Below are 12295 nucleotides of genomic sequence, written 5' to 3'. Positions count from 1 at the left end.
CCACGGGGCAACTTCCAGACCGGATTCTAAGATCCAGGAATCCCGACAAGAGAAATCGTAGAGTTCTCGATAGTGTGATACCCTCATGCTGAACTGACGTACAACTGATGATCTACTTATGAAAAGTCAACAAAACTGTGTGCCCTGGACACAAGACAATGCAGGGTGTTGATGATAGCTTTTAATTTTAAGGGCGTAGAGAATACTGAGGTAGCAACGACGTCTCTCCAAAGACCATTCGTTGCACTCTACGTACAAACTCTCCACAGGTGAGGTTCGGAAAGCTCCAAGTGTTAACCGTAGCCCTTGATGATGTATAGGGTCAATTAATTTAAGGACAGACGGTCGATCGGAACCATATACTACAGAACCGTAGTCCATCTTGGACCTAATTACTGAGATGTATATTTTGTGCAGCATATCTCTGTCTGCTCACCAGGTCTTGTGTGATATAACCTTCATCAAAGCCAACGATTTCAAACATTTTGTCTTCAATTCTTTGATGTGTTGCAAGAAAGTGAGTTTTTTGTCAAAGACCATTCCCAGGAATTTGTGTTCGTCCTGGACTGCAAGGTCCCGACCATTGATGGACCGTGTTGAGCTTGGAAGTAGTCCTCTTTTCCTGGAAAATAGGACAGACACAGTCTTTTCTGGGGAGAACTTAAATCCATTTTGGTCAGCCCACCTGACAAGTCTGTTTATCGTCAGCTGGAGCTGCCTCTTACATGTATTCAAATTTGTCGAGGAGTAGGAGATTTGCACATCATCGACGTTCAGCGAGTAAGACACAGAAGGACGAATTGCGGTATCTATTGAATTCATTTTCACAATAAAAAGAGTCACACTGAGAACTGAACCCTGAGGTACTCCGCTTTCCTGAACAAATGGCCTTGACAGGGTGGAACCCAACTGTACCCTGAAGTTTCTCCCGTGAAGAAAATTGATGACACAACGTAAAAGTCAGCCTCTTATGCCTAAGGAATGCAGATCTCGTATGATAACATACCGCCATGTCGTATCATACGCTTTTTCTAGGTCAAAAAATACCGAGACACAGTGACTCCACCTGACAAATGGCTCTCTGATTGCGGTTTCCAAGCGGACAAGATGATCTGTAGTAGAACGCGCAGCTCGAAAACCGCATTGATTATTGTCTAGGCAGTTATTCACTTCGAGGTAATACACCAGCCTGTTATTAACCATTCTCTCAAAAGTTTTTCCAATACAACTAGTGAGAGCAATGGGCCTACAGCTTGTAGCGTTTGATGAGTCCTTTCCTGGTTTCAGGAGAGGAATTACTGTAGCGACCTTCCATGCTGACGGCATTTGCCCACTACCCCAGACGTCATTGAAAAACTTGAGCAAACCTTCTTTGGATTTTTCTGACAAATGGACAAGCATGGAGTAGGTGATTCGATCTGGGCCCGGAGCACTAACATTTACTGATGACAGTGCCTGCAGGAGCTCACGGGCAGTGAAAGGTTGGTTATATGCACAGTTCTCATCTCCCGTTGTTGTGACAATTCGCTGTTCTTCACGTCGCTTGACACTTAAGAATTTGTCTGTGTAATGGGAGGAATTTGATATATTGTGAAAGTGCTGACCCAATACATCAGCTTGTTCATTTAGGTTCTGGCATGGAATTCCATTTACCTCAATCATAGGGACAGAAAAACTTCTGTACTCTCCTTTGATCTTTCTGATTCTGTCCCACACTATCTTTGATGGGGTCTTGTGCGTTAAAGACGAGACAAAATTGCGCCAGGAGGACAGTTTGGCCTGGCGCCGTGTCCACCTTGCCTTAGCACGTGCCTTTTTGAAAGTTAAGAGGTTCTGTGGTGTGGGATACCTACGAAAGACACCCCAAGCGCGATTTTGTTGCTTCCGTGTGTCCTCACAGTCCTTTGTCCACCATGGCTTTGGATACCTAGGTTGACGGGAGGAGGTCTGCGGGATACTCTGCTCCCTTCCAGTATTAGCAAGATAGGGAAATATATTAGGCCTTTCTGATACACGAGCGGGGGAAGGTGTCCGTCACCGCAACTCCATCAACTTGCTGCAGGGTTAAATTCTTTATCTCAGGAATCAGCCCTGGCGTGCAAGAACTGGTTCAGGTAGCTCTACCTGTATATAAGTGTGTGTGCAAAAATATAAGTTAGTCCGCAGTTCGTCCTGTCCTTGCCTGTTTCTCCTTTGTCTGGTGGTTTGTGGCTGTGTGGTTTCAGTTATTACAGCCTCAGCTGTGTAGTGGAGACTTTCCCGAGATCGCGTCAGGATTGTCGGCATTCGCATGTCCGCACAAAACTTTTATCTCATGTACGCTCAGCACTGGGAGTGTGAAGGAGAATCTCGCCAGTTTACAACCGCTATCGAGAGAAAGTGAGATAAATCCGGTGATGCCACCGATAGCGGGTATAAACCGGTGCGGTGTGCTTCCTCACCCCCCACCGGCGAGCCTCGCGCCACGCCGGAACGCATCCACGACCTTATCGTGTATGTACACGCGCCTTACCGGACGCTAAAGCTTCTCGTCGTCGGAGACTTCAACGTGGACGTTTCACTGGTCAAGAACACCACTTTCCTAGGTGATATGTCCGGACAACTGGACCTTACGATGCAGCGTAAGGTTCAGTTCAGTAAGGTAAGTCCAAAGTCCACCGACATCCTCAAACCCACAACTAGACATGCTGGCTCATGCATAGACTTGGTGTTCCAGAATAGCCCTCTCATACAGACCTCGGTAGAACATATCTATGGGGAGGGCGGCAAGGGTCCAAATCATGAGCTTGAAAGCGGGATCATCAGCTATTGTTGCCATACGCAGATGGCGATTGCTTTGCGGTGTCACCTTCAGGGTTAGGGTTGTTTGCATCGGCATTGATGCCGGAAGAAGCGGAGACGACGTGGTTTCTGACTTCTGTATCTTTCTTCATGACTTGATGAGCCGCATGAAACTCCGGTAGACATTGTGGACTGCGCATCTTGTACTGGGATGAGGTCCACGGCGTCACGACCAGGCCCGTGTTACACTTTGCAGACGAGCTCATAAGGAAGTTCCCCATCAGAGATATCAACCTGTTTTGTTCGGAGGTAAACGCTGGCAGAGCAGTAGACTCTTCGTTGGCAAATATATGTTGAGTTGGGTTTACGTCTGCCGCTGCGGACGCGGTTTTGGGCGTACGAACGATTTCACCAAACTTTCGCTTATGGACGCAACCAAGCAGAAGCTTGGTTGCCCTCGCACCGGTGGCAAAGCAGGGTGCATTCAGAAAATCGAACGGAAAGGTGCAGTACAGGTGGCTCGGTGGTGACACTCTCGTTTACATTTGCTACATACACTGTAGTGAAAACACAGCATCCTACGACACATGTTACATACTGCGCATGACGGTGGTACATACGGAGGTAAATGCATAAAACGCACACGCTTGACATGCGACATTACTGGTTTCACGTGAACCCCCACTCAGAGAAAAATCTATACCTTTAGAGGTACAGATCGCCTGCTCAATAATTTAGTCCTTCTTAGGTATTATTTTATACCCCGCTTTCAGGTATAAAAAATAGTCCTCAACAAAGGGCTATATGCCATACCTTTAGGGGTACAGATCTATACCCCTGTGAGACTCTGCACGAGTACCATCATGATATTAAATCACACCTAGGTATGGGCATTTATAGAGGAGGGAACTAGAAAAATCACCTTTGGAGGGTAAGAAAAGTTTTTGACATGCACATGCACACGACTACAAACACGCGCAAACGCATATGGTTGTGAAGTAGAAAGCAAAGCTCGTGCACATTACTCCACATGTAAAAAAAACAAAATATGGAGTTAAAAAATAACGAAAATTTTCAAGGAGCAAGATCGCTCTGCGCAGTCATCAAGTGTGAATCACGATGTATCGCGAGATATACATTTACAGAGCAACAAATGCTGATATACCGGTGGCGACTTGATAAACTGTGGAGCAGCCTTTACCTTGTACGCAACGCTAAGGGTGAGGACATCTATAGATTCAACATTCCAGCAATACAGATATTATGCAGCCATAAACTCACCATGTGGATGCAGATAATACTGTACTGATGTCTGTGTTTTTTAATTAAATATCCGTTTAACTTAGCTGATACCGTCTCAAGAAAAAATAATAATACAATAATAATACAATAATAATGATACAGCACATTGCACGTACAGCACGATACAGCACGAAGTAAAGGTGTGAAAAACCATAAAGGTATAAAGAAACAGTAGGTATAAGCAGCCTGGTACCGGATATAAACGCGTGGTGATGAGGTATAAGTATGGTACGTTAGCCCTCCTTTATACCTCTCTCGTGCCCGTGAAGGGTTGGAGGTATAAATAGGAAATTTGTACCTCATCTATACCCTCCAAAGGTATATATCTGAAGCAGAAGGTATAAAAGACGTATAAGAGCACATTATTATACCTCATTTACACATTTTTTTCTAACAGTGCGTGTTTAGCTAAAGACTAGGCCAGGGATATTCCAAGGATGTTTGGGATTTCCCCTCAGGGGAGTGTAGGTGTCCCGTATGGGGGCGTGACACCTATAATAGCTGATTTTCTTAGGTTTTTTTGTTTGTTTTTTGCCTTTCTTGCAAGCAGGAGGAGGAGGAGGCGCATCTTAGGGGGTGCTGGGAAAATCCCTGGACGAGGCCACCTACCCTGAACAAGCGTGGAATGTTGGTTAGACTGAGTTGAACCTCTATTCCCATGCACCTACCCTGAAGTGCGATGGAGTGGTGTGACGGTGATACAAAGTAGTCTGCTTGGAGCTTGTGGTTGGCGGCAGCGGCGTACAGCGCACAAAGGAACGATGAACCATCCTGATATTGGACGGTGTCTGTGCCAACCACGTCGGTGACAGCATCGACGACGTCAGCGTACGATGCTTCCATAGGGACCTCCAGAGATATTTTGTTGGTGTAAAGTTCGTGGGTGTTAAGTCTACTTTAGTACCAAAGTACGCGTGCTGACCAAAAGCGTATTCAGATACGTAGTAATATAATGATGGCAGCTGCATAAATGTACGAAAGGACGATATTATAATAATATATAATAATCATACCTGACGATAATGAACATGCGAGGCCAATGCTTATGGGCGGCATCGTACACCGTCACACTCTGTCCCAAGGGTCATGTTTGCTTGTGGTGAGCTATTGTTTGTAACTCATACCACAGCTCCTCTTCTCCTTATTTCTCCGCGCATTTTCTGCCTTGGTCGACCAAGGGATCACGGTTCCATCATGTGCTCTGAGTTTGAGTCTTTTTCTTCATTTCCCTTTGCCGACCGAGATGAAATGGTTAGGCGGACGAAATGAAATGTGCAATGAAGTCGAATACGACCTTTATTCGCCATGGGCTCATCACTTGGATAAATCTGGTCCGCATTACCATTGCATGCCCACATTCGTGGTTACCATGAGCAGTACGCGTTTGCTTTGTATTTAACCAAAATCAACGGAAATTTTGTAGCGCAAGTCTGCCACGTGACGCTCGAGCGCTCGTTCAGGGTCCCTTTGGTTTGACATTTTTTTTTCCAAGATGGAATCGTTACGCAAAAAACAGAGGAAAACGTACTGAAAGGTGTAGAAGGTGCGGAAGAAACAGCCTCGATGACTGTTTCGCCCAGACAGCGTTGGACAACCTATGCTGAACCATTTGTAGTAGCCGCCATATCATGAGTAAGGAAGGTGGACGTCTCATATCGCCGGTGGCGGAGAAAAGTAAGGCCGGGAGCGAGCCACGCGTCGGGAATCCACGACGTCAAAGCACAGCTGCAGGCAGTCAACCAGAGCTTAAAGGCCACGATGGGGACTCCGTTGGACCCGTGGAGTATGGTGACAGCCCACGACCATCTGTTAGCGTCATCCAGGGCGAAGTGGGCAATTTGCCGGGTATTGACGAGCACCCGCTCTTAAGTATTGGAGGCACAGACCACCGACGTGAACGCGTACCAGCGAAATCCGACTCTCTGTCGCCGTCTGAGCCGTCCCCTGACGTTATCTCTCCTACCGGCGTGACGCACACGCCCTCGACTACCCCAAGTGCGCCGCGCACCACTGTATCGCCTAGCTCCGTGTCTCCCACACCAGTGTCATCCGCCAATGCGCACACTGCTTCGCCGGACTCAGTGCAACCTGCTTCTGAGGAAAAGGTTGATATCGCGAAAGAGTTTCTTGACGATGTTTATAGTGAAGCTGCAGGTGAACACAAAGTGCCTCCAGTGCCTGCTCAGGAAGCTGCGAAGCAGGAAACAAAGCCTCAAGCAGCGTCACCAATGGCTACTGGACAGCCTGTGGCCCAGTCACCAGAAGGTGGCAAACCACAAGAGAAGCGCGTGAAATCAACCCATAAGACTATCACTTCTGGAACAACGAAGACATCGGCAGCTGGCTCCAGTGAAGAGTCCGGATCAGAGGAGTCCGGTGAGTCGAGCTCGTCAGGATCTGAAGAGACTGGTTCAACAGCGTCAGAGGAGTCTTCTTCCACCGAAAAGCCAGGATCGAAACAGCCTCCGGTTCCTTCAACCGCTCTACCTGCAAAAGTACCTGCCACTCAACCATCGAAGGTTGCACCACCACCTGCAAAGGTACCTGCCACTCAGCCATCAAAGGTTGCACCACTACCTGCAAAAGGACCTGCCACTCAACCAGCGAAGGTCCCTCCACCAGCAGCACCTAAAGGTGTGGCTGCTGAAGCCAAGGAAACAGAAGAAACGTCCGAAAGTGAATCGGGTACAGAATCGAGCTCCAGTTCCGAAACCGAAGGAAGCGAGTCTGCGGAAGCTCTCTTGAAGGCGTCAGGCAAAGGTACCGGAAAGGCACCCTCGGTTAAGTCCAGTAAGATTGACAAACAACCTTCAGCGACCAAGACGTCGGAGTCTGGAGAGACAACACATACCGAGACAACGGCAGCCACAACCAAGAGTACGAAGGCTACAACCAAGGGTACAACGAAGCATACGACTATGTCTGTCACAGAAACCTCTCCAACTGCCCCAGCGAAAACTATTTACCCTCCTGTAACGATTTACCCTGCTCAGCCGGCATCATCGGAGGAAAAAAAGCCTTTGGTTCGGAGAAATGGCAGTGATACTTACAACGACGTGCATTCAAACGCAAATACGAAGAGGCGGCGGATACCATGTCTCTTATTGGTACTGAATATTCTCGTAGCCCTTGTGCTGTTACTCATATCGTGTATTTCCTATATCATTGCGTTGCAACATACACCACCACCTGAGGAACCTGTCACGGAACCGGGCGTGGATCACGTATGCCGAGACATTCAGTGTGGTGTGGCGGGAACTCATCTTTTTTACGTCCTGAACACTTCTGTGAACCCTTGTGAGAGCATATATAGCTACGTATGCAAGACGTGGATGCACGAATCGCCCGCGAACTACCGCAAAGCAGTGCTTGGAGCACAACGTGTATTTGTCGACAATGTCTATACCGATATGAGACGCATTTTGAGCAAACCTGACCTGCTGAGTAGTGAATCGCACGCCATACGCAAGGCGACATCGCTATACCAGGACTGCCTCGTGAAGCCCAACAATGAACATGAGGGTATGGCAAGTTTCGGGAGCATGATGTCCAGCTATGAATTGCTGCACTGGCCGTTCAGAAATAGTTTTGCTCCTCAACCGCATCGAACGCTTGCAGCATTTATTCGAGACTCTGGCCAAGGACCTGTGGTTTCTGTAAAGATTACAAGAGATCCAGAAGGAGACCACAAACGGATGATAGCATTAGACTGTCCTACCTTCGCCGTACCCATCGGTACATTATTGGGCTTCGCAGATCACAAAGACTTCACTCTGTTTGGTTATAAACAGTTTATAACCCAAGTGCTAGCACACTGGCAAGTGCCGCACCGTGAGAGTGAGTGGTACGCACAGAATATTATGGCCTTTGAAGTCAATTTAGCCAACCGTTGCAATGAAATGTGCAGGAAGAAACGGTACAAGAGAATGACCCTCGATGAAATTTCTAAATCAGTTGGCAACGTAGTTATCTGGGAACAGTTCTTACAAGCGGTGTTTCAGGACGTGCCTGTTCAGATCACGAAAGATACACCCGTTTTGACCCGCTCAATTCGTTATCTCAAAGTGGTATCCACGCTCTTTCAGAATCCTACCAGTCTTCCCCGAATGATGAATTATATTGGATGGCGGGTCGCTCATCATTTCATGAAGCAGGCCAGCAGAGTTGTTAGACAAGCGGACGAAGAATTCACAGAACTCAGAATGAAAGCGGAGAAAGAGCCTTACTGGAGAAAGTGCCTCCGAGATGTGAACGACGTGATGCCCCTCGCCATTGGTCGCATCTACATTGAGAAGGTACTCTGGCGAGACAACCATTTCCCGGCTGTTCGGATATTTCTGACTCTCCTAGAGGCTATGGACAACATAATTAATCGGTTTCCTTGGATTGGCGACACTGTGAAGGATGTTCATGTTAAACTGAGAAATACCATGGACTTTGTTATCAGTTACCCCATCTGGATAACAAACACCTCCTTATTGGATATGTACTACTCGGATGTATCGGCGCAAGGCGTTTATTTTGACCGGTTTTGGAGCGCCGCGAGGTCGACGTCCCGGTCGTACTTGAGGAGTTTGATTCAGCCGGAAATACCTCGAGCGTTGGCGAATTTCATCTTCCCTTCCCGCATTGTAGATATAGAACATCGAAAGGGTCCTCCTAGAGAAAAGTTATTTTACGATGTGCGCGACAATACAGTGATTGTACCGGCCGGCGCTCTGCAGCCTCCGTATTACCAGGAAACACCTTCAGAAGGTCTGAACTTTGGTGGCTTGGGGATGCTACTTGCACGAGATATTGTCAACGAATGGTTCCACACTTCCGATGGCTTGCTGATAGGCAAAGCTAAAGATGTATACAAGGAAAAGGCTAAGTGTCTACTCGACAGTATGAAGGAAGGGCTAGGTTCCAAAGACAGTGCTGAATGTACCAGTTTGATAGCGGATGTCTTTGCCCTCCGTCTGGCCTTCGAGGCGTATCACATCTTTCTTGCCGGCAACGACGATACCACACTGAAGGGCGTCGATTTCATGAACCCAGACCAACTGTTCTTCGTGTCTGCTGTGCGCACACTCTGCACCAGTATAAGAGAACGACATTTTGCGAACGTTGTACTTTTGGGGAAGGACGTTTTGGAAACTGATATGATCGATAGAGCCGTCATGAGCATGCGCGAGTTTGACGATGCCTTCAACTGTACTCACTCCAACGGCGAAACAACAAGGCAAAACAGCTTCAACAAGTGCTTGCAGTCTGCAGCAAACTAGCACTATAAAGGGAACGTGAAAACGAAGAGCTTCAGTCAAGGACTTATTGGACAATACAACGCTGGACAGTACAACGCGCTAAGATTGCAGATGATTCTGACAATGTGTGCTTTGTTGCGGTTGGTTATGCCTGTGGGAGCTGCTGTTGAGTGGTGGACAACACGGACTGTTCATGCCGCTGATTGTGGTTTTCACCTACTCTTATACATCATGTACATATGTTCATAATGAGTAAAGTCTGGCTTCACAGAGAGCACTTGCAAGACGGACTCAAGTGCTCACCCCAGATGTCAAAGTTAAGCATCCACATAGTGTAATATACGCAATGTTTGTCTTTTTTTAATGCTTCTCTGTAGAAGAACTGTTCTACGCGGGTTTTAGTAATAAAGAAGCTACATGTCCGGCTTCGAGTACGAGCAGTTGAATGAGTAACTGTACATTCCTATACGGACGAATACAAGGGGAGCTAAGAAACAGCTGAATTCTGTCTTGTGGTGGAAAGATACTTCCAAAACTGTCCTTCCCCCAAATCCTTCCGCGCAACCTCTCTGTCCGTGTACATACCAGGAAAGCGACTGATGTAAAAGGACAGCTGCGCACAACATACATCGTGCAGTAAACCTACTCAGGGACGATTTTTAGGGATGCCGTTATGCTATATGTTTCAGGAAACATTAAACTGAGAAAACGATAAAGGTGACAGGATAGAGGGCATGTTACCCCAGTAATGTTTCGTTACAAGTGATAGACAATGATGTATGCGTCAACTATCAACATCCACAGAAGATGGGCACGCATGCAATCTCGGCACTTCGTGCTAGGCGGGCTCCATGCATGATAAAATTGATAGCCCAACTGTCCTTGGCCTAAGCACCTTGGCACAGCAGACTCTCAGTGGTCCTCAGGGAGGTTCAAGTTTGGTCTTGCTCTGCTGCTCCTGGATGTATAACGGGAGCAGCTGATTAGCAGATGTTATACGTGTGCATTAAAGTCTGGACACGAAAATGTCGCGGCGTAAATGGGACGGGAATGCTGAAGATTTATTTCGACATTGCACAGCAGCAACGTTTATAGGACTCCGCAAAAGTCGTACCCCAGAGGGCACAAGGTACATGTTTGCCGTCACGTTTCGCGGAATGGAGGTACAGTGCAGGAGCACGTAGAAGTTCTCGTACGTCTGTCGCTTCTTTCCCAAATGCCAAAGGATTCACTAAAACTGTTCGTCGAATTCCCTGTTACTGCAGCTTTGAAGTTCCGAAGGATTTCATTCATAAATTGGGACAGAACGAGTCCCAAACACCGAGATCCAGATTACCATTTGATGTAGTAACCAGGGCACTACACGGGCCAGGGCTGACACTTGAATACGAAGCAGGGAACGATCACCATCTTACGCTTTTCGGACAAGCTGTGTTCTGTATTTGAGCATTCTGTAGCATATGTCCGTCCCCAGTTCTAGTTATACATATATTATTTGCGAGTGTACCTTCGGGACACTTCTAGACTTTTCCAATGGAGCCTGTGTGTGTGACAAACTGAGGTGCTCAATGTAGGATCACCTTTCGAGGGAAGGGGGGGGGGGGAGGCGATCGACGGAACAGACTTGCATGGAATTTCTATTTTCTATTTGTTCTTCTGTCGGTGCACCAGCGGAACGTATACGGCTCAGGTCGCATGATGTTGAAGAGCTCACACGGGTCGGTGATTATCCCCTGTTGTGCTACACAACAGCGCCACAGAGTGCGTGATCGCACAACAATGTAAGACGTAGATTGCCGCGTCAACATAATACGTGCGTCCCTGGGTACCGCAAAATACCGAAATGCTCTGAACAGCAAAGCAAGAGCAGTGTATAAAGTAAAGCAAAATTGGTTTGCCTGCAAAAAGAGGTGTATTTGCATGTACACCGGAGATTTTCACGCCTAAGAAGTCATCAGAGAGCAAAGGTAGTCGTGACATCCTCGTAGCTCTCATCGTATAGCTCACACTTGAAACACTTACCTTCGAACCATGCCTAACGTTCAGAGCGCCAGGTCGCTGCTTCACTCCTTGGTGGACGAGCATGCGCCAGCGCCATGAGTAGAGAATCCGTCTCTTACTACGCATTCTATACGCAATTTCTAGCCGCCTGCATGATGTAGCGCAGCGGCGGCCAGCAGCCTGAGAAAATAACGAAAAACTAGCGATTTAAAGACAAATCTTGATGCACACCCCGAGGGAGACCCATCTGTTTGTATGGTTTGATGACGCTCGACGTACGCGCTTTTGCGTATGCAAATAGGAAGTGCTTCCGATGGCATCCCATCATTTTCAGGGGCCTTTGAACACAATGGGACGTTGCCTCGGGATTTTCGCTGATGTACATAAGAGTGGCCGAACTGTTTTTAAACAGCGCGTATATATTTTTTCTTTGTGTGGGATTTTTAAGCAGTCTTTACTCACCTCGGCGGTCCTAGAGAACAAACGTAATCTGACTTCATTACTATGCATGAATGCGCTTAATCCGTGTGGAGTTCATCTTGAGCATCACTGGGAACAACGTTGCGTCGCGGCTACGCCGGAAGCGGTTGTTACGTAAGGTCATCTAATATGATGTGATATGAGATTTCTCAAATAGTGAACACATTGCACGTCTTGTATTTCGTTTCACACCCCTATCAATACAACACGCGCAGACGCAACAGAGAGAGAGAGACAGAGTGAGAACTTTCTAGGCAAACAGAACTACTGGTGATAGTTGTAGGTTTCCTGCATGTTATGCTTGCGCGAAAGACGTACTTTCCCAACGTATAATATCTGTATACCTTTATTTTACTTCAATAATTTACTCGTACGGCAAATACAAAAGAATTGTCGATTTCATCACCACAGACTGAACAACGAGAATTGCGTGTTGCTGTTGACTTAAAAAAAAAAAAACACACGAAAAAAAAAAAAAAAAACAA

The 12295-nt window shown here is 47.1% G+C and overlaps 1 protein-coding gene and 1 long non-coding RNA gene across 2 annotated transcripts; one reads left to right on the top strand and one right to left on the bottom strand.

Annotated features, from left to right (window-relative positions):
• Positions 1-437: 437 nt before the first annotated feature.
• Positions 438-5264, bottom strand: LOC135383994 (uncharacterized). Its single transcript, XR_010420194.1, has 3 exons — positions 5097-5264; positions 4752-4932; positions 438-622 (listed from the first exon to the last, which is right to left on the bottom strand). It is a non-coding gene; the product is annotated as an uncharacterized LOC135383994 (long non-coding RNA).
• Positions 5265-5527: 263 nt separating this feature from the next.
• Positions 5528-9757, top strand: LOC135383993 (membrane metallo-endopeptidase-like 1). Its single transcript, XM_064613263.1, has one exon. It carries the CDS (start codon positions 5712-5714, stop codon positions 9348-9350), a length of 3639 nt encoding a protein of 1212 aa, XP_064469333.1. The 5' UTR covers positions 5528-5711; the 3' UTR covers positions 9351-9757.
• The last annotated feature ends 2538 nt before the right edge of the window (positions 9758-12295 follow it).

Source organism: Ornithodoros turicata, chromosome 2 (assembly GCF_037126465.1).
Source record: "Ornithodoros turicata isolate Travis chromosome 2, ASM3712646v1, whole genome shotgun sequence".
In the NCBI taxonomy this organism is placed as follows: Eukaryota; Metazoa; Arthropoda; class Arachnida; order Ixodida; family Argasidae; genus Ornithodoros; species Ornithodoros turicata.
This window is presented reverse-complemented; position numbering and strand designations above follow the sequence as displayed.

Coding starts and splice junctions, on each gene's coding strand:
- LOC135383993 (XM_064613263.1), top strand. CDS start 5,712: ATGAGTAAGGAAGGTGGACGTCTCATATCGCCGGTGGCGGAGAAAAGT.